The sequence below is a fragment of the Electrona antarctica genome, assembly GCF_951216825.1.
Source record: "Electrona antarctica genome assembly, chromosome: 1".
Taxonomy (NCBI): Eukaryota; Metazoa; Chordata; class Actinopteri; order Myctophiformes; family Myctophidae; genus Electrona; species Electrona antarctica.
The window spans coordinates 17156248-17179908 of record NC_136806.1 but is presented as its reverse complement, the minus strand read 5'-3'; the positions used below and the strand labels follow the sequence as shown (position 1 = coordinate 17179908).

Genomic DNA, 23661 nt, shown 5'->3' with positions numbered 1-23661 from the left:
CACTGGGGGGGCGCTGTCTGGGGAGGCACTGGGGAGGCACTGGGGAGGCACTGGGGGGACACTGGGGGCCAAGGAGTGTTTTTCATGCAAAACTAATGCTTGGAATGGATTCAGAATCATGAAAACCCCCTAGTTTGACATTTCACAATTGTCACATGCTACTTAAAGCATGATGAAATTTGGGAAATGTTGCCTTATATTGGTTGTCTACACTACAGTATGGTGTGGTATACAAAAATGGCAATGTTTCCGGCAGAGCAGGCCTCTCATTCATGACATCACAGGTCCTGTCCAATTTTGGGCCTGTGTGGCTCCCCGGCTATAAATAAAAATCTTTGAGTTACACAAGCATACCCTTGCCATTTTCCCCACCACATCCTGTTTCCCAAGCACACTCTGCCATAACACAATACACATCAATCTGTATTTGTATAAAAAACAAGATATTCAGTCTGTGTGTGTAGTACAAACACCTGTCTAAAAGCCTCTAAGGCCAACCTAATATTTGACTGCAGTCTAACATTTCGCCGGCAGATGTCACTATCACTTAAGCTTCGAAGTTTGAACCCGTTGTGAAACGATTGGTTCAAGTGGTTCAGTGGTTCATAAAAGCTTCATTTGCCCATCACTATAGTAGTTGCTGTATTTGCTAATACTACAACAACTGATGAAGGACTTGCCTGCTTATATTCGATCGACGGGCCATCCATTAGGCAACTTCTTCATCTCAAACTCTTAATCTTCAACTTCTTCTCGCCCAAATAACAAAGGCCAAAGCTATATTTCGACATTTTCTGCTAAAGAAAATAACTTTTTAATGTAATGTTTGTTTTGTTTCGCCTCCTCATCCTTGCAGTGTCTAGTCTTGAGTTCCTACTTAATGTGATGTTATAATCAAATCAAATGTAGTTTTTCTAATTATTGCTTTTTTTTCACTTCTCTATTCAGGCACTATAGGACTCCTGTCCGAACACAGCCTGTTTTATTATTATTTTTTTTTATTTGTATGTTTGACATTTGTAAAAAATAAAAATGCTCTGCTTTATTGTGATATATTGAGGTGCGTTGCGATACTAATATACCACTGATCTGTACATAGTTTTCATTATGATGATCCACTGTGTTAATTGAACTCCCTATTCACGGGGGCGATTGTGATTGGTCATTGTGGATCTTTTCTTTTTTTGCTGCTTTCGCCTTTATTTTATATTTTTATAGAGGGACAGGCTGACAGGAAATGGCAAGACCGGCCAAGGTGCCTGGACCGCTGAGTCATTGTGGATCTATGTGTGTGTACTGTATTTGGCTATCTATTAGCCCTGGTCCAGTGCTTACAGCGAGTAGAGAGACTCGCTCTACTCGCTGTAAGCACTGGACCAGGGCTAGCTATCTATGTACGTGGCTCACTGGCTACCTATTATCAGCAGATGCCTGAAGAAGGTCTTTGACCGAAACGTTGCCTATAAATAAAGTTCGCATTTTTCTGAATACATTGCAGCCCTGCCTACGCACCCGCCTCAGAGCATACAGGTGTGCAACAGTGCATAAGACTTTGTTGCCTAAATCTTGGTGATTTCTTACAAGTCCGCCCCTGCTATATACATTATGCAAATGTTTTGGATGTGACATTTAAATAGGAGCTTTATATGGTGTATTAATCTATGAATCTGGATGTGGAATAGCCTATAGGAGCTAAATATGATGCATTGTGATCTGTATGCAAAATTATGAACATGAATATGACAATATATGAGAGCTATATGCTCTATAATCTATATGATGCATATGTCATATTTATCTATATGCACATGTATGGACCTGAATGTGGCATATATGCCATATGGCATATATGCATATATGTCTCATGATGCACATATATGAACATATAAGTTTCATATAAGTCCTTTCCGTGTGGGAACATTTCAAGGCAGATTGTAGGAAGTTGGAGATCCTTGCCCCACCCGGCTATACAATACCCGCTGTACCCGTGTCAGAGTACCCGTTCCATCTGTCTGTGTCCCTTTTATGCCCATATATGGAGATTTCTGTATCTGTCTCTCTGTGTCCCTTTATTCCTGTATATGGAGTTCTGTGTCAGGCATGCCCAAATATGGAGTGTTTGGGCATCCAGCTCAGGCACTGCACTCCCTGTGGGGGTGTGGTCCGAGTGTGTCAAATTTGAAATTGGTGGGGCGAACGGTTCTCGAGTTATGTGGATTACAGACGTACACACACACACACACACACTTGGTGCATTTATATTAGCATGAAAGAAGAACATTACTACTACAACATTATAAGGCAGATTCAAAGATAAAGTTGACATACATCGGGGCTATCGTTAGATGCAATGTGGTGTAGTGTACGTATAAATATACTAATATCAATATGAGATAGGAAAACATTTATATCAGTAAATCTTTACTATGTTCTGATGTTCACTTGTGTTTTTATGAGTTCTGCAGTGTCATGTATATATATCCACTTTTAATACACAGAAAGAAAGCCAACAAGTAAAGATTTAAAATATATGTATTGACAAAAATACATAGAATTTGATTACAATAGTTCAATAATATAGATTATAGAATAATGGGCTAAAACTCACAAGCCTTCAGATCATGAGACTCAGATTACAAGATCCAAATGGAATTACATTCTAGTATGAGAAAGATCACGAAAAAGTAAAAACAATAAATTCTCTCAGCTTTAGCACCTACGGTATAAGGCTCACAATTAAGTCAGCTTTGACGTGCCTGATTGTCATGATTGAGAGGCTTAACTGGTAAAATGATGTAGAGCAAAGAGGAGATCCGGGCACACTTAATGTTAAAAGGAGGAAATATTTTATTGAACCGACATGTTTCGACCTATACGGTCTTCATCAGGGCCAACAACACACAGCGCAACAAACTCATTAAATAGGGCTGGAACCAGGTGGGGACCAGTCCAGCAATTACAATTAACCACTTAGAAATGGATCACGTGGTTCAACTCATTACATCGTTATTACATAGGAACAATCAGGCAATCATTAAATAGAAAAAAGGAAAAAGAAACAAGTGAAAAAAGGACCAAACACAAGAAAAAGTACACTTAAAGCTATATAAATACATTGGAAGGCTACACCATTAAAAACAGATATAAATGCTAAATAATCAATAGGATATAACATGTAAACCGGAGGACACAGACAATAGTAAATGAAGCAAAGGTTAATATAGAGCCCAAATTAACCTATAAAAAGCACATGAAGTCTATGTCCTCATTCAGGCCAGGCGGGGTAATTGCATCCAGGGTGTGAATCCAGAATGTTTTTCTCTGGTTCAGTCTCCTGATGCGATCACCCCCCCTGGTGAGAGGTTTGATGTATTCAATTCCTGTGATTCTCAACAAATGATGGTTTGTACTCTTCTCAGGTTAAACTTAAAAGGATAAACACTTTTAAAATGAGACTAAACCTTGCACAATAAAAATCAAAGCTAAAATTCCAATAAAAGAAAGTAATGTATCCAATTAGAAGATAGAAAGCTAAAACTTAGAACAGCTACAAAGTTAGGTTTAAAAACAAATCAAGAGAAAGTCTTAAAACAAAAGGAACTGCTTACTTCAACCCCCTACCTGTTGAGACACTATTTATTTAAGATTAGAAGTTAAAGCCCAAAGACCTTTGTCCACTCTATTGATACAAACATGTCAGATGTCAGTGTCAGTGGCCATATAAGGCCATAACCTTTGGTGACACTGGAGTCCCTTTGACTCATTTTCTATTTGGGGAGCGTGAGAATCAGGGGAGGAGTCTGGATCAGACCTGAGATCAAACTTTCAACCTCATATAGTCTTATACATTATTTCCACCTCTTGTCTTCAGTAATTCAATGGCCAGACTGCAAAAAAGAGATACTATACTATATACACTATACACTAACGGAGGTGTGGATTTAGACAGGTAACCAAAACACCAACTTTAGTGGGGGAACACCCCTTCCCCACTGCTAAATCCCAAAACAGTGTATTTAGAAAGATGAGACGAAATTGGAGCCCTATCTATCTATCTATCTATCTACTGCTGCATTTGCTACCTACCTATACTACTCTCTAAAGCTGAGAAAAAAGAAGAATAAAGCCAAATCCACACCACTGATTCAGTACTTCTCAAAACAGTGCCGACCTGCAACGGGTCAATTAACCACTGTGACTTCTCTCTGCAATGTATTTCACCGGTTTTGTTTCATTGCAAATTATTGGTGTGGAATTGGTGCGAATTTCTTTTTAGACAGCTTCAGACATAAATGTAACCACTTTTTCAGACTCAGAGGGACTCTCCTCACTGAAAGCATTCTCCATTTTTGAAACGCAAGCACTCAAAAAGTTCCGCTTGATGTTTTTGCCCATGAATGCATAGAGAAACGGGTTCAGGCAACTGTTTGCGTGTACGAGAACCATTGATATCTTCAATCCAGTTATCATGAATTCATTGTGAAAGTGGTTAATCTCTAGTAAAATGAAGATGTGGTAGGGAAACCAACAGATGACAAATGTGACTATCAGGGCAGTCATGACTTTGAAGGGCATGGCAGACCTGTACATGCTGTTGTTCTTCATCCTTACAATGATAATAGAATAACACCCAGTGATGATCACCAGAGGAAACACAAAGCCTAGAACAAAGCGAAAGACAGGGACAAGTGTAGAGCTGAAGACTGACATTTCAAAATTGTTGTAGCATTGAATAACCTGACCATGTTCTATTGTGTCACGAACCTCTAAGGAGGGAATGCTCAGCAACATAGAGAAGAGCCAGGCAACCACAACGGCGACTGCTGCCCGTTTCATCGTGCGATTGTTTTGGGCCCAAAACGCATACACAACAGACACACAACGATCAACACTGATGATTAGCATCAGGAAGATGCTGCTGAACATGTTGAGAAACAAAATAAAGGGGGCGAACTTGCACATGAATAGTCCAAAGTTCCAAACTCCTGTTGCATGTAGATTGATGTTGAAAGGCTGCATTGCACAGAAGATGAAGTCGGAGAGGGCCAGGCTGAGGTACCACGTCGTGGTGACTGTCCTCCTCTTCCTCATCTTGAAGCCGATAACCCAGATGACCAGGCCATTCCCCAAAAGCCCTAGCAGGACGATGAGCACATTTACCGCAACCAGGATGACACACTCCGCTTGCTGAGTGCACAATGGTGGTGTTGATGTGATGTTGAAGTCGTATGGAGGAACAACGTAATCATAATCCATGATTCCGTAATCAGCCATGCCATAGTCATCATAGTTGGGCAATGAAGTCACTGTTGACATGGATGACATGGTGCACTCCTAAAGACAATGAAATACATAAGTTAAGTTCATTGTGGCGACACTACATGATTGATTGATTGATTGATTGATTCTTTATTTAAGTGTCATGCTTCCGAAGAAGCCCAGCCCATATGGACTTACAGGACACTTTTTACAGTTTACATGAACAATTACAATAAACCGACATGACGGTTTGCAAACAATGATCAATTGAATACCAAACTGACACTCCAGATCCTTACGAGCAGATTACATAATATATAACATAAAATAAAATAAAATACACCATTAGGCCTGTGACAGGAGACACATGTACCTACATTGTGCATTTATTATGGGTGTAACAATTGATTAAAAAAAGATATTGATAATCAATTTTAATGAAACAATCCATTTTGAGGGGTAAATGTAGCCTACGTTTTTTTATAGTGAAGATATCTGATCTACAGTACATGCTCACAACACATCTCAATGGCCCTCGTTGAGATTGCAGATCAGCTATGATTGTGCAACACTTGTAAGATTATTAAAAAGAATGTGCTTCTCGATTATTTAATTAATTGAAAAAGAATAATTGCTAAGGAAATAATCTAGATGCATCAATTAGACATTTGGGACTATATCGTTTCCCACATTATACTATATCAGAAATATATAAATGCTACAGAACAATTAGGAAACAGTACATGGGAAAAACAACTACAGTATAACAACAACAACAACATTAGAACACATCAGTCCATATAGTAACAGGGGGGAAAATGTTGTAAATGCAATTCGCAATTTAAAAAGTATTGTACCGGTAATCACAATTTACGGTACTGCAAGTAATACAATACATTACAGTACATTGAAATATTATGTTGTAGGCCTATACAACTAAATCAAAGTTAGAGATGCATTGATAGTGTCTGTGCCACCTGTGCAAAGTGGCTAATACCGGTAATGTATTCTGTCCAATCGGACAGATCACATAATTTGGGTTGTTGGTGTCGTTATATGTTGAAAGGGATATTTCACAAGCAGGCCTCATGTGCCATGTACTCCCTCCTTAGTAAATGTAGATCATTTGATTTACCAGTAAATGTTGCACTAAATCTTTTTGACAAATTGGTCTCACCAGTCATGGCTGTACAAATGTGAAATCTGGGGGTTCTAAAAAATTTGAAAAATTACATCTTACATTTCTTAAGTATATCCTAAAAGTTAAAACAACTACCTGTAGTAATATGGTGTATGGCGAGCTGGGGAGGTACCCAATTTGTATCTCTGTTAAAAAGAGACTTATCGGGTACTGGGCCCAGTTGATCGAAGGAAAAGAGGGTAAACCGAGTCGAATAATGTACGACTGTCTGCTTAACCTGTTTAACACAGGTGTCCATGTGTCACCTTGGGTTGCACAGGTGAAGAAAATATTGGACGACTGTGGTATGTCTTACATTTGGTTGGCCCAGGAATGTAATAACATTGGCTGGGTTTCCCAAACGCATATGGTGTAAGACTTGTAGTGCCGCACATGCTCAGATGCCCTCATAGGCCGCACACAGAAGCCTGTGAACATAGACATTTTGTGCATATATGTGCCACGCAATGGTAGGCCTCAGGCCTGAGGCCTGGTATGGTAGGCCTCAGGTCTACCATTTTGAAATTTACTTTAATAATATTTGGACTGCTGGACAGCTGACAGTAGGCTCTCTTTATAATAATATATATATATATAAATATATAGATGAGAGAACTTGCAGAGCCAGATTTGCCGTATCAATTACCTATTGCCACCAGAGCCTGAAGGCTCCAATTGATTCATTGATTGATTGAATACTTGATTAGACAGAAATGTAAAGAGTACATTCAAACACTTCATGGTCTAAACTTTAGACCATGAAGTGTTTGAATGTACTCTTTACATTGAATACATTAGGACCCGAATGGAAACAAGATCGCAAGGACTTTGTTTTGGTGCTGCTATCCCTTTAGAGTCTAAAGGGATAGCAGCACCAAAACAAAGTCCTTGCGATCTTGTTTCCATTCGGGTCCTAATGTATTCAATTCATAAGCATGACACGAAAAATAACAACACAATTCAATATTGTTCAATACAAAATATAAAACACTATAATTATGTGCCTTTGGCCTACTGAAAGGTGGATTTTCAGGCATGTTTTAAAGGAAGGGATCAGGGCATTCCACACTTGGGTGACAGTGCTGTAGAAGGAGAATTTTCCCATGTTTGTTTTATAACACTGGTGGTCCCAGACTCCCACTGGTGGTGGTCTGTTGGTCCTAGTCGTCAGGTGTTAAGACAACAATGGTTGCTAAGTGTTTGACTCCTATTGCCACCAGAGAGGGCTCTATAGGTCTAGTGGTATCTCTGCATTAAAAAGGGATCTTCAGATCCACTCTTCTTCATCAGGGTTGACATCTCGGTTAAGTTCTTACCGGACATCACTTTAGACTCAGAGTCTAGAGAGAATTGATTTAGTGTTTAAGCCATTGTGAGAAAGAAAAACTGACTTTTTGAGTGGTGCAACCACTCCAAAAGACAGCTATGTGTGTCCCTGGCTCGCTGGCTGTGTCCCTGGCTGACTGTGTCCCTGGCTGGCTGGCTGTGTCCGTCCGAGCCTGAAAATAGTGTTGGTTGGTTTTCACCACCAAGTGAGCCTAACTAACACACACACACACACACACACACACACACACACACACACACACACACACACACACACACACACACACACACACACACACACACACACACACACACACACACACACACACACACACAGTATATATGATGATTTTGGGTGTGACAGTACAGTACAGTACAGTGGTCCCCCTGGGGACCCCCACACGGTTTCTCAACCATTTTGGACGCGGGGCGGCTGGCCAGAACCGGGCTGCCCCCCTGGGCCCGTTTCTGGGGGTCTGGATGTTCCGGGCACCCCCCCGGGTACCCCCACAGGGTAACTCTGTCATTTCTCGACCGTTTCGGACGCGGGGCGGATCCGGGCCGGTACCCTGGGCGCGTTCCTGTGGGTCTGGAACTTTTGCACCACTCACTTCACACGGGTGTGATTTATTTTTCTATGAAATGAGTTTCCCTCATTTTCCCCTCTTACTGTGATGCAAATGAGACAAAATATTATTATCCCTGTGTTGCTTTTAAATAAACTTTGTTGAAACACAGAAGAAGCTTATATGGGACTTCATGAGAACCCAATATGGAAAAACTGAACGTGAGATAAAGAATAGACAAGTGCATATAGGAGAAGACCTGAGAGAATACAACAAAGACATTCCATCACAAACATTTGCTGGAAAAATAATGTGCAAGTAAGTTCACTCACCTCACACAAGCCAACCTGCTGAGAATAGATATGGTACTATGCAGTAGTGTAACTCCACCAGCAGCCAGCAAGGAGCAACTGGAAAAAGTGAGATGACAATAGTCACAAACAAAGAGGAAGCAACAAAAACAGGACACTGCACACCATCAACATATTCGGGACTGTCGACCTACACCCCAGCTAGTGTTTTTGGTTGTCCAACAGCAGTTTCTTATCCATTGGTGGGAGGAGACTCAAAAATAGCCCTTATAACTCTATGGGAGTAGTCAGTGTTTCCACACTTGGGCAGACAGTCCCACCCATAGACATTTCAAAAAGTATTTATTTAAAGACGGTTACGCCGCGGACAAAGCCAACTCGAGTCGTGACAAATCATGACAACAAAACACAATATTTTGGACCAAACAAATAATTACAAAGAAGAAAAAAAACAAAAAAAGTGTTTTTGGCCCCAAAAAAATGTGTTTGGTCATGATTTGCCACGACAAGAGTTGGCGCTTTGTACAACACTTAAAAGGTCTTTAAATAAATACATTTTGAAAAGTCTATGAGGAAAATGAACGGAGAATCATTTCCTGGGCCCTGGTAGGGGGCAGGACTGCGACGCTCTATATAGGCTACATATGAAGCTGAAGGGGGAGGGACACAGTAAACAAAGACATTTTTCCCCCCATAGAGGACAAACAAAGTCTTTTCTCACTAGTACTGTAGGTTTACTAGTTTTCGATTAATTGATTAAACAGGACCCCAATAGAAACAATGAATCCATAGTGCTTTCCTGGGTTTATATTTTTATCATCCCTTTTTTTAATAAAGTATTCAATCAATCAATCAAGCTCAACGTGAATACTGGTTGGAACGGAGAGTTTCTTGCTGCCACACATACACACTCACATCATTAGAAAGTGCACCAATTTCCAGTTGTTGGTGTCCTTGTGTTGTGCAGTCCATATTTACCATTTTGCAACATGAGTACATCACAGTGTAAAATATGTTTAATGAGTGATGTAGTGGCTATTTGTCAACAACAATAAAACTCAAAAGGCCACTGAGGCACCGGGTATAGTGGATCTTACGCAGGGATAAATGAGTCGATGTCCAAACAGCTCTTGCAGGTTGGTGATATTTTATTCCATTTCCTTCACAGACAAATATGGCAAACATGATGGAAATAACTGCTTTGCTAGTTTGCTTTGACCCTGTCACCCTGGTAAAAACTTGCACCTTCTTGCACCTTCCCAGTGCCAATCTGAATGAGTGCCTGTCTGATGACAGTTAAATAAATTCACCTGTGCACACCCCAATTACCCAATACCTTCAAAATAAAAGCCTTTAACTGGAACACAAATAAACTGAAATAATAATGCATACAATAATTATACCAAACAAATAAATGTGAAATACAAAATAGTGAATAGCTCCAACAAGTGATGTTTTTTGTTGAGTTTTTTACAGACAGCTAGGGTGAGAATGTTAGAATTTAGCAAAAACGAGTGCATGATATTTGCCTATTGTGTCTAACTACCTAAGTGTGATGTTTAGACATTTGGTTCAGAGAATTGATTTAGTGTTTAAGCCATTGTGAGAAAGAAAAACAGACTTTTTGAGTGGTGCAACCACTCCAATAGACAGCTATGTGTGTCCCTGGCTCCCTGGTTGGCTGGCTGTGTCCCTGGCTGACTGTGTCCCTGGCTGGCTGGCTGTGTCCGTCCGAGCCTGAAAATAGTGTTGGTTGGTTTTCACCACCAAGTGAGCCTAACACACACACACACACACACACACACACACACACACACACACACACACACACACACACACACACACACACAACACACACACGGTAACTCTGTCATTTCTCAACCATTTTGGACGCGGGGCGGCTGGCCAGAACCCCCCTGGGCCCGTTTCTGGGGGTCTGGATGTTCCGGGCACCCCCCCGGGTACCCCCACAGGGTAACTCTGTCATTTCTCGACCGTTTCGGACGCGGGGCGGTACCCTGGGCGCGTTCCTGTGGGTCTGGAACTTTTGCACCACTCACTTCACACGGGTGTGATTTATTTTTCTATGAAATGAGTCTGACTGATCAGTCTGACTCAAAATGTATATTTTGTCTCATTTTCCCCTCTTACTGTGATGCAAATGAGACAAAATATTATTATCCCTGTGTTGCTTTTAAATAACCTTTGTTGAAACACAGAAGAAGCTTATATGGGACTTAATGAGAACCCAATATGGAAAAACTGAACGTGAGATAAAGAATAGACAAGTGCATATAGGAGAAGACCTGAGAGAATACAACAAAGACATTCCATCACAAACATTTGCTGGAAAAATAATGTGCAAGTAAGTTCACTCACCTCACACAAGACAACTTGCTGAGAATAGATATGGGTACTGATACTATGCAGTAGTGTAACTCCACAAGCATAATGAAGGAGCAGCCAGCAAGGAGCAACTGGAAAAAGTGACACAATAGTGTCACACGCACGCACACATGCACACACAGGGGGATGTCAGGGCTTTTCTGCTTTTGGGTCTCAAAGTGCCCCTCCCCCCCCAAAAAAAACAGGCTGTAAAAACACACATACACGGGTGAACGCAAAAAGTGTTACATGCATGTGAATCACATGCATGCTTTGATTTGGTGTAGCGACAGGGCCCTGGGGTTGATTCGGCACTGACCTCGCATCACCAGGCTTTCCACCTCGGAGGAAATAGTTCGACACCAACTTTCACACTCGCTCACTCTCCAATTCAATTCAAAGGGCTAACATATACGTTTACATTGCCAAAGCAAAAGTGGGACAATACAATGTGTCACACAGCTGGAACACTGGAACCAGAGCCATGGATGAGATAGTATAATAGTACAGAATAGACAATTCATGTGCCAGGCTATTTATTCCTGAAAAAGTGAATAAGCGCCATGATGCGTAAACCTATAGGCTATTATATGATTATGAAGGTAATTCCTGACCTGCTCGCAGCCCGCGTTCCTTTTTGCTCGTATAAATCACCGCAGCACTAGTGGATTGGGGGGAGGGGTGCATAGTATCAGGTTTCAAGCATTGTTTTCTGTGCCACATGTGGAGGAGGAGGACTTATGTCACGGCAGAAGGAAAACAAACGTGTACACGTGATGCGGAAATAACATCAATGTTAAACATTTTTCTAACGGTGAGTTTCAATGTTTATCTGACTTAAAGCTGTGAATGGTCAGGCAGCAGGCTCCCCGTTATGTCTCTGACATGCTGGATCCTTACAGCCTGTGCACTGCACACACTCAGATCCTCAGACAAGGCCCTCCTAGAGGCCACCACAGCCCAGATCATTACTAAGTGTGGTAGGCCTATAGGGCTTTTGCAATCCGGGCCCCTAAAGTTTAAGGAACACCCTACAGTAGGCCTACCTGTGAATTTAAGACGTGCAAAATCCCTATCATCAAACTCACCTTTATGTTAAGGCCTTATCTTAAATTCCTCTTGCCAATTTTATTTGCATTGATATCATGTGTAGGCCTATTCTACATTTTCTGCCTATTTTATTTACTGATATCTTGTTGTAGTTTATCTCTAATGTTTTTATTATGTTGCTGTCTTTTTACCCAGTTCTGTAAAGCACTTTGTGACTATGGAAATGTGCTATATAAATAAATCTTCTTTTATCGCCTTGAGACTGCGTGAGGTTTGGGGCAGATTTCAGAATGCATTTCACATGTTGACAATAAAGTTGTTGAACCTTGGTCAGACAGACCACCAGGTCAGACTCAGACAGTACACACCTGGCATGACTCAGGTTTACCCTAATCATTAGGGTAAACAAAAGCCTATTCATTAGGGCCAAATGAATAGGCTTTTGTATGTATACATAGGACACAAGTGCAGTTCCCAGGATCTTTTTTCACACCCCTCTTCCCTCCCTCCCCCCTCCAAGTGACTCCATCTCCAGTGTCTCTGTAACATCCTTGCTTTCTTCAGGACTTCAGGACTGCTATGATGGGACTGCTCTAGGATGGCTCTGGAGTGGACTGGTCATGATAATTTGGTAACTAAGCTTTGTCCTTAATAAAATGATACAGAACTAAGGACATGCCTGGCCTCTCCAATCATTTATGCAACAGGGTAAAAAGTGCTTCCTGGACACTCAATATGACAAATAATGGTGAGATAGTCAATATACTACACTTTTCATTTCCTGAAAATGTTACATTTTGGACTGGAGTTAGGTGGTTTCTTCCTGACAGCAGAGATATACAGGGGCAGTAGGAGGCTATGGACCAGAGCTACAGTATTGAACAGTGGACACATGACGTGACCATAAGATATGAAACAAGGACAAGAAGAACAGCATGGATAGTGACAGATAGGTGATTAAATCACGATTTCTGTCGTGTTTAGAAGAATTATCCACAAGAACAACTAACTGAACACTTACCTGGTTACGTCTGAACTATGAACCCTGTGCTGTGACGTCATCACGTTCACAAGATTACGCCACAATTTCTGAATTAAAAACAAAACACAACCCAGTAAAAGGAGACTGAGACACTGTTAACATGTGATATTTATTGCTTGTATACGTGTAAACATTATCTGAAGTGCCGTTGTGCTACCCGGAAGTGTCTATTACCTGCTGTATAAAACTGCTGAATAAACGGCTGGCTTCAGTTGTGTTGACAATCTGAAGAAGTGGATGTTAGCTGCTGCCTACTACTCGTCTCTTTATTTCCTCCGTTATATATGATGTCCGACTAGCTCCCAGACTATCGATTCCTCCTATCGCTGTAATGGCAGCTCTGCTAACAGACACAAATAAGGTAGACACCCAGCCATTGATTGATTGATTGAATAGGCTATAGCCTATAGGCCTACTTGTTTAGACAGAAATGTAAAACAGCAACGTACAGACAGAGTACAGTCAAACACTTGGTCTAAACTCTAAGGATAGCACCACCTTGTGGTCTAAAAGGATAGCACCACCTTGGTCTTGTTTCCATTCGCGTCCTGTATTCATTGACACAAAAAATAACAAAATTCAATATCATCACAAAATATAAAACACTATAGGGCCTACAGAGAAATGTTTGTTTAAAGTTTAGAGCACTGTAAACAAACTATATGTTTGTATCAATGTTGCAATGTAGAAATACTCTGTTACAGTAAAAGCCCAGAATTGAAAATGTAAATGAGTAAAAGTACAAACGTATTGGCATGAAAAAGTACCAAAAGTACCAAAAGTACTCATTGTACAGAATGTCCCATTTCAAGTTTTCAAACGTATAAAAATCCTTTGAAAAGGAAAGCTTGTAGATCGGCTATTTTCAAATGGCCGAAATGTATATATTTCTTTTCCCTTTTTACCTCATTTTTGATGAATTCCTGTTCTGTCTATAGAAGTGTCTATTTGTATGTCTCTAAATGTTTTGATGATTTGAACATGGTGGACCCTGTTGGAAACAAGTGTAATGCTTAATTGGGTCGTCCACTCACAGTTAACAGCCTTTGTATTGAGTTTGTGCTTGAAATGTACTGTAAATTCTGCAAACTGTTAATAAATTCTTCAATCAATCAATCAATCAAACATGGGGCTGAAATGGTTAATGTATGTTTTGTAATAGTGTAAATCTACCTTTTTACCTTTTAAATTACCTTTTTCAAATAAATAATAAATGTAGTGGAGTATATTAAGGTACAATATTTGGATCCAAGATGTAGTGGAGTCAAGGCCAAGGGTAAAAGTATTAGAAATACTAAAGTAAAGTACAAATACCTAAAAATTGTACTTAAATACACTGGGTAAGGTATTCATCTACAGGGGAAAAACTGCTGTAACTGCTGTACCTCTAGCAATAGTGATCTTCCCTTTTTATAATAATAATAATAATGAATTGCCTTTTTATAGCGCTTTTCCAAGTGTTCAAAGCGCTTTACAATGGTTCATTCATTCATACATGAGGTGAAGCGGCGAACAGTCGACGCCAGCGTCCTCACTTCCCACATTCACACACCAATGGTGGCAAGCTCACACCGACCAACTCATTGGAGGCAATGTAGGGTTCAGTGTCTTGCCCAAGGACACTTCAACATGTGGACAGGAGGAGCCGGGAAGTATGTTTTCATTAATAATAGTTAAAATGACCCATGAACCATTTCCATTCGCAATTTGAAATGTTCTATAATCTATTAAAAAAAAAACACAACAGCCATGAAAAATCTAAGGATTTCATATACATCCTTGCTATACAAATAAAGTTTTGTATATATATATATATATATATATATATATATATATATATATATATATTATAAACCATGTACTATATAGGTCTATCTTTAAAATGGCTGCAAAAACAACAGCTGCACCAGCGGCAACAACATTAACATCTATCTATCTATCTATCTATCTATCTATCAATCACAGCTACAACCTACATTTAGACTAGTCATTGGTTAGACCAAGACTTTTAGTACTTCTAGTTAGACTACATTTTAATTGCCCAGACTGTTCTTCAACAAAGATGACGAAAGCAAACATTCTTTGCTCTGTACTCATACAATAGTATGGTACAAAACACTGAAGTCCTTAAACCAGAAACCTAACCTCCCACGGGGCAGCACACCTAAACCTAACCTTAACCCATGTCTAACCAATGACTAGTCTAAACTAAGTATGCACCCCCTCTCTAAAGCTGAGAAATAAGAAGTAGTCTAAAGCCCAGTTCAAACCAATGATTCGCTAACTAGTAACTTGAAACCACTTGCAACAGTGAACTGTGACTTCTCTCTGCAATGTAATGTACCAGTTTCATTGCATTGCAAATCATTGGTGTGGACAAGACGTGCTAATTTCTTTTTAGGCAGCTTGAGACATAAATGTAACCTCTTTTTCAGACTCAGAGGGCCTCTCCTCACTGAAAGCATTCTCCATTTTTGAAATGAAAGCGCTCAAAAAGTTCCAGTTAATGGATTTGCCCATGAATGCATAGAGAAACGGGTTCAGGCAACTGTTTACGTGTACAAGAGTCATTGATATCATTGTCAAAAATGCATTGTGAAAGTGGTTAATCTCTAGTAAAACCGAGATGTGGTAGGGAAACCAACAGATGACAAATGTGACTATCAGGGCAGTCATGACTTTGAAGGGCATGGCAGACCTGTACATGCTGTTGTTCTTCATCCTTACAATGATAATAGAATAACACAGAGTGATGATCACCAGAGGAAACACAAAGCCTAGAACAAAGCGAAAGACAGGGACACTTGTAGAGCTGAAAGGTAGCATTTCCAAATTGTTGTAGCAGTGAATAACCTGATCATCTTCTTTTGTGTCACGAACCACTAAGGAGGGAATGCTCAGCAACATAGAGAAGAGCCAGGCAACCACAACGGCGACTGCTGCCCGTTTCATCGTGCGATTGTTTTGGGCCCAAAACGCATACACAACAGACACACAACGGTCGACACTGATGATTAGCATCAGGAAGATGCTGCTGAACATGTTGAGAAACAAAATAAAGGGGGCGAACTTGCACATGAATAGTCCAAAGTTCCAAGAACCTGTTGCTTGTAGACTGATGTTGAAAGGCAGCGTTGCACAGAAGATGAAGTCGGAGAGGGCCAGGCTGAGGTACCACGTCGTGGTGACTGTCCTCCTCTTCCTCATCTTGAAGCCGATAACCCAGATTACCAGGCCATTCCCCAAAAGCCCTAGCAGGACGAAGATCACGTTTACCACAACCAGGGTGACACACTCTGCTTGCTCAATGCACAATGATGGTGGTGGGATTGTGGGGTAAATTTCGGGGTAAGTGTCAGTGTAATTGTCAGTGTAATTGTAATCAACATAATCATAAGTATCAAGCGTAGGAAACAGAGTTGGTGATGGCATGGATGTCATGGTGCTCTCCTAAAGAAAAGGAAATACATTGATACAAGTTAAGTTTATTTTGGCCATACTGCATTGTGCATTTAGGGGTGTAACAATCAATTTGACATTTGACATCTTTGTCAAAGTATTAAGGTAGTATCATAATTGAAATATCTGTTAAAAACATGCTAAATCTATAGCAATAGACGCTGCTAAACTCTTCATGCATGCTTGCATGCTTGATCTTCTCACATATAATACTGCTTCACAACGTGGTCACAGATACATTTGGGGTCCAGGGACCACCAGTGGTCCTTGAGGGGGTTCCAGGTGGTCCCCAACTAAATGATGGAGCGTTGGTAACCAAATGGACCCTTATTAGATCTTTAACTCTTGAGTGTAAAATTAAACCAAATGCACCCGTAGGGTTTCATTTTACACGTTAAATTAGTTAAATTATTGTTAAACGTATTGTTACAATTATTGTTTCTCGCCCTTATGCGTCTTACTGGTAATATTAGTGTAACATTAGTGTGAACAATGTTGCGTTGTTGGTGTTATGTTTAACCATTGCAGTCCACATTTACCATTCTGCATAAAATATTTGTAAAATATGAAAATAAATGAAAATTAGTGTTTTTGTTTTTATTTGGCCGAAATAAAGAGTGGTTTTGCCTATTGTGTAACTACCTAAGGTTTTTGTCAAAAGTGTGATTGATTGACAAATTCATTTAAGCATTTGATTCAGAGAATTGAGTTTACTGTTTTAGCCATTGTGGGGAAAACTGATGAGCAAAACTGACTTTGGTATGATCTGACTCTGAGTCTAAATTCCTATTTTGTCTCATTTTCACCCAAATGAGACACATTATTATTATGTTGCTTTAAAATAACCTTTTTGAAACACAATGTAAAAAAGAAGATTAATGAGGCTTAATGAGACTGAAACTGAACGTACAATTGATTGTTTGATTGAAAATTGAATTCACAGTTCAAAAGAAAGTACAGGTCAATACAAAAACTGCTACTGAGGATATAACCAGAAAAAGCACTAAGACTTGTTTACATTGGGGTCCTCCAAAATAAAGACTGCAAAATAAAGTTGCATAGGAGGGGAATAAAAGGAGAGAATTAAACAAAGAGAGTCCTAGTCTAGCCGTTTAAACATTTGTTGGAAAAATAATGTGCAAGTAAGTTCACTCACCTCACACAAGACCACGTGCTGAGAATAGATCTGGGTATGCAGTAGTAAAGAAGTCACCTATCTTTTGTACTACAATTAACTCAATGATTACAATTTATCAGGCTGACGAACAAGCACTGACCTGTCCGGAATACCACCTGGCTACTACTGACCCACTTGTGGAACTACTGTATACTTGTTGACCATACAACACTTGCCTGCTATAAATGCTGACTGATGCTGTTATGACTTTTCATGTAGTTGTGGGATATTTATACATTCATTTATCCATGCAGTCGTATATTTAACACTGGTCGGTGTTAAAAGGGGTTTTAGGTCATGACTGAAGGATAAACTCCATAAATGTATCTCCTTTAAAATGTAACCCCAGGCTATTACTGGCCACTGTGGTCAGCAAGTTGCAGCAGGCCCACACATATCTCTGTGGTTGCATGGGCGTTGAGATGAAATGAGACAGATAGCACAATACTGAAATGACGAGCTGTTATTATGACCCCCAAACTCAATTTGAATGAATATACGGACGGACAAATAGAGTGCAAACCATGATCTTCAGCCTGGCACGGACAATAAGTCCTCATAAGTCCTCATCATTGGTCCTCCTAACTTCATCCTGAACATACACCCCCTCCACCCAAGGCCTTGAGTGAGTATCCTTTGGTGTCATTCCTGGATCCCACATTCTCCTCCAGTTCCACGTCAACCAGAATAGATCACCAAAACAGCCTTTTTCCACCTGCCTTCCTTTCGTCCGACCACTATCCCACACTGCTGCAGAGACTCTCATTCACGCATTTATCACATCCAGACTTGCCTATACGCCCCTATACCAGTGTTGATTTTGGCAGCAAAATTAGATTTTAGTTTTAGTTATAGTCTCTTGAATAGTTTTCATTTAGTTTTAGTCACATTTTAGTCTAAATATCATAAGATTTTAGTCAAAATCTACAGTTGATTTAGTTGACTAAATTGTATTTTGGCGGGCCTTGATGCCGTCGTAATGACTGATTTTCCACTTGCTGAAAATAGCCGATCTACAAGCTCACAACGCTGCGACGCGTTGTGAGCTTGTAGATCGGCTATTTTCAGCATGCAACAAAGTGTAAAATGACTTATAGTGAATCTCTCCTCCACTAGTCACTTCCTAACATTTTACTAGTCTAGTTTTTATTTGTTGACGAAATTGTCAATATATTTAGTCTTATCTTAGCCACCATAGCTTAGTTTTTATTTAGTTTCCATTTAGTTATTGTCAGGGAAAAAAGGTAGTCGACGAACAATTTTCGTCATAGTATTAGTCGACGAAATCAACACTGCCCTATACGGTGCTACCTCCCACGTTCTAAAAAAAACCTCTGCTGGCCACGTTCTTACCAGAACCCGAGCTAGAGGAGAGACCACATCACACATATTTTCCATGACCTTTCATGTCTCGTGTCAAAGGTCATGGTCTGGTGACCTATAAGATGACGCACGTCAATGTAGTTGACAGCAGTTACTGGAACTTCCACAGAAAAAGGTAATTCTCAAGAATTTGGGGTTGAGTGGCCTGGTTGAGTCATCATTGTTATTTATGTGCCCATATAATAGTATAGTATCTGCTCACTCATACAAATGAGTATATCAGTTAAGGTGAGTTTAATAATAGAATGCTGGATGAAGTAATTATCAAACACTGAAAAAAGCTCTACTCGCTAGCATCATATTTCAGTTAAATAATGACCGTTAACTAATTAAGGGCTTGATTTCAATGTGTCGTGCATCGTATCGTGCAATTAATCACATCAAGCCATTAACAGTCATTATTTAAAACATGCAGTTCATGGACAATTAGTTGAGAAGCAGTGTTATAAATGGTTGAGAGTAGTTCTTATAATTATAATCATACAATGTTATAAGCTGATTGTAATGCATTATAGTGTAAGTGTTGCCAAAAACACTATCTTAGCCCATATACCCACCCAACACAACAGTGGTCTCCTGGTTGATTATCAGTTTGGGTAGTGGTCCCTGGTTCACAATCAGGTGAAAACCTCTGAGAAAACCTAGAGGATTAGAGCATTACGAATTTGTCTTTCATCAAATTCACCTAAAATCCCTTATTAATCAAGCACCTTCTCCCTGTGCTGTGACCTTGTCGTGGTGAAGAAGCTTGGGTGCTTCAATGATCCTGAGAGCTATGCTGGGGGGAGCCTTGTGCTCCTGGCAGGTTTAACCATACCACCAGAGCTATGCTGGGGGGAGCCTTGTGCTCCTGACAGGTTTAACCATACCACCAGACAGGTCTGTGCTCCTGGCAGGTTTAACCATACCACCAGACAGGTCTAGAGCTATGCTGGGGGGAGCCTTGTGCTCCTGGCAGGTTTAACCATACCACCAGACAGGTCTTGTGCTCCTGGCAGGTTTAACCATACCACCAGACAGGCCTAGAGCTATGCTGGGGGGAGCCTTGTGCTCCTGGCAGGTTTAACCATACCACCAGACAGGTCTTGTGCTCCTGGCAGGTTTAACCATACCACCAGACAGGTCTTGTGCTCCTGGCAGGTTTAACCATACCACCAGACAGGTCTTGTGCTCCTGGCAGGTTTAACCATACCACCAGACAGGTCTTGTGCTCCTGGCAGGTTTAACCATACCACCAGACAGGTCTTGTGCTCCTGGCAGGTCTGGGCTCCTGGCAGGTTTAACCATACCACCAGACAGGTCTGTGCTCCTGGCAGGTTTAACCATACCACCAGACAGGTCTGTGCTTCTGGCAGGTTTAACCATGCCACCCTGTAAAAAAAACTATTGTTACAGAAACTACAATGAACAATCCTATCAAAACCTGCAGGGAGGCCCAAAACTACCTGCCGCAGAACTGTGACGCAGGAGCTGGAACAGATGAACCTTTCCTGGGGAGAGGGGCAACATGCTGCCAGGGATCGGATGCAATGGAGAGTGCTCATAGAAGCCTTATGTCCCATAGGGGACGAAGAGGAGTAATGTAAAAATGTAAATAAACCTTCGTACAGTAGCCTAGTGGCTGCATGGCATGTAGCTCAGGGGTAGAGAGAGAGAGAGAGAGAGAGAGAGAGAGAGAGATTTTCAATCTATCCAAAATGGAAAAGGATACTCACTCAAGCTTTCCTTGTGACATAGGCTATTTAACTCATTCCATGCCACGGGACGCCTTTGGACACCTCCCCTTTAAGGGGGAAATATGTACATATATGTACCATAATAATATGACATTAATGTGAGGTGCTATTATCAATGATAATTCAGGTGGATGTGGATGAAAAAAGTTATTTACAGGGGTCACCTGAGCGAAAAACGTTTCAGTTCCCAGATTGCAGGTGGCACCGTGGCATGACTCATGGTTAACGGTTAAACGGTTAAACATATTTATGAGGTTAAACTTTAACCTCATAAATATGTATGTCTGTTAAAATGTAACCACAGGCTATACTGGCCAGCTAGTTGCAGCAGGTACACATCTGTGTAGGTGGAGGTTACGGTGAGATAGTGAGACAGATGTTTGTGAGACAGATGTTTGTATACATTCCCACTGTAGCTGAATGATATTTTTACATGTCCTTCGCTATGAGTTCCACTGTCATCCCTTTTTATGTATATAGCAGCCACTGTCAAAGATGTGTGACAGTGTTTTAGTGACCTGATGTTCTGTGGTGTGGCTCAAGCAATGAGGAACCAGAGTTAAATAGTCTTGAGGGAAGAAATGCTGCTAGTTGTCCCAAAGTGACTGCAAAAATATGCTGCTATTTGTTTCAGAAAAGCTTTATACCCTGCATGTATAACATGTATATAACGATGCAAACGATGACAAAGCTCTTTTTTACAAAATGCTGTACCCCCTCCAACTATATATACTTTCCCCATTTTAAACTGTTTTTATTGTATTTTGAGACTTGCTTTGGCAATGTAAATGTATGTTTTCTCATGCCAATAAAGCTCCTTTGAATTGAAAATTGAGTGGTGGAGACACACACACACACACACACACACACACACACTGCAACTTCTCTCTACAGTGACGGTTTCGGTGCAAATTGCAAGTCAAAGATGTGTCTTCTATTTCACCTGTTTGTTCATATAAAATAGCTCAAGGCTGTATTGTTGATTACTTAGGTTAGAACCACAGGTGTGATTTTTTTAAATATAATATAGTCGATTGTGAGGAGAAACACTGCCACAGTAATATTATCGCTGAGATAATGGTCATAATGGTCAGAATCCGAGTCAAATTTAAAATGTTCTCTCATTTTCAAAATATAATTATCTGTGTGTTTTTGAACACGGCAAAAAAAATGAGGCTTAATGAGATGACAAAATGGGGAAAAAAAGAAAGTGCAATCAAGAAGTGCATAGGGAAGGCCTGAGAGTACAAAACAAAACTTCATACAACTGCAGTTTGAACATTTGTTGGAGAAATAATGTCAAGTAAGTCCACCTACTGGGTATTATATCCAATAGTAAAAGTCCCCTATCGAGAAGAAAACTTCACTCTGAATTAAACTTTTAAACCTATTAAACTCAATATGTGTAGGTATAGTTTTACCCCATAAAGCATGACACCACAACAATGGGTCATCTCATCGTAACATACATTGCCAAATCAAGAAGTCATTTTTTAGAAGAGGAAGTTGTGGTGGTATCTAGGCTGTTGATATTCTGATGAAATCTTTGTCCCCACCAAGGGGGCGACGTCCCAACAACATTTCACTGCTTGTGCCATCAGTTGGTGACAAATAAAGCCTTTCTTATTGATGATCTCGTCACTTCTTGAGATAGAGATAAAAAATAGTTGCCGTGTGAGGTTTAGCACAGAATGCCCACCACCACAACGCCATCGAAATCACACTCTGGGTTTACAGCTATACAATATTTCTACTGTTATTTCAAGTGTCCAAGACAAGGAGTGGTTTGAAGAGAGAATGCTGTTTGGCTACTATACCTCATGGGTGTCATAGCCCAAAAACATACAGAGCGGCACCACCATGGGCCAGGTGGAGCCTGCAGAACCATTGTGGCTCGAGAATCCACCACTCCTGAATGAAGTGCCTGGTGCTGGGAGTCTGGTGCAACGCACAGGTGCTGGACCTGGTGAGAGCAGGAGTGGACCTGGTGAGACATAGGAGGGGCCCGGACAGGCGTCCATGCGATGTATTTTTGATTTATTCATATTTTTCACTTATTTTAACCCCACCTTTAACGTATACTTGCATGAATTAACATACACATACAGTGCCACATTGAAGAAGATCCCCCAAGGCTTGGCAGAGCAGCCATGTTTACATAATGTTAGGGTGGTAAAATAAAAGACAAAACAAACACACGTCACCTTCACCTGAAGGTAAAATCATAGCAACAATCATTTTAACTTAGCTGCAATCAGAGCCGATACATTTAAACTGTGACCGTATGAATGAATGAACCATTGTAAAGCGCTTTGAGCACTTGGAAAAGCGCTATAAAAATGCAATTCATTATTCATTATTACCATAGGATTTTAACAAGAGTAAAAGTCGTCTTCCTCAGAGACATGAACCAAGAATCCCCCTGGACACTTCCTCACATTACTCAGCCCGAGTCACTTTTCACCATAGTTAACCCACATGACCTTTGCCTTCTAATTATCTAGACAAGTCAAGACTGCTCAGTTTAAGATGCAAGATGGAAACCTTATCTTCATAGAATTAGATCCTTCACAATGCTCATGTTACTTAGACAATGGCACCATTTATATGTTTGTCTGTCTCATTGATGGGCTATGGACAGTTCAGAAACCTGCCTAACAATATCATCAATGGGGATTCCAATAGAAACTACAACCTATACAGTATCTCTTCCTGGAAATGTATGTACCATGCTATAACAGAAGCCATTGTTCCTTGCATTGAAAGTTGAAACATAAAAATAAATAA

General features: G+C 40.4%; 2 protein-coding genes and 1 long non-coding RNA gene across 7 annotated transcripts in view; 1 reads left to right on the top strand and 2 right to left on the bottom strand.

Annotated features, from left to right (window-relative positions):
• The window catches only part of LOC306940464, a 687363-nt gene that overhangs the window by 454789 nt on the left and 208913 nt on the right, over positions 1 to 23661 (top strand). The window lies entirely within an intron of this gene.
• LOC306922438 (chemerin-like receptor 1) lies at positions 3397 to 10340 on the bottom strand. 5 transcript variants are annotated; one of them, XM_079500054.1, is made up of 4 exons: positions 9740 to 9871; positions 8664 to 8741; positions 7831 to 7938; positions 3397 to 5334 (listed from the first exon to the last, which is right to left on the bottom strand). In XM_079500054.1, exon 4 carries the CDS (start codon positions 5323 to 5325, stop codon positions 4273 to 4275), a length of 1053 nt encoding a protein of 350 aa, XP_079356180.1. In that variant the 5' UTR covers positions 5326 to 5334; positions 7831 to 7938; positions 8664 to 8741; positions 9740 to 9871; the 3' UTR covers positions 3397 to 4272. The 5 variants fall into 5 exon arrangements, with proteins under 5 accessions (XP_079356180.1, XP_079356178.1, XP_079356179.1 ...); XM_079500052.1 differs by having other exon boundaries at positions 7831 to 7981; positions 9558 to 9863; XM_079500053.1 differs by lacking the exon at positions 7831 to 7938.
• On the bottom strand, positions 13626 to 17168 carry LOC306926636 (chemerin-like receptor 1; the record flags this gene model as incomplete). Its single annotated transcript, XM_079505997.1, has 2 exons — positions 15742 to 17168; positions 13626 to 13667 (listed from the first exon to the last, which is right to left on the bottom strand). The coding sequence occupies exons 1-2, from the start codon at positions 16558 to 16560 to the stop codon at positions 13626 to 13628; spliced, it is 861 nt and encodes a 286-aa protein (XP_079362123.1). The 5' UTR covers positions 16561 to 17168.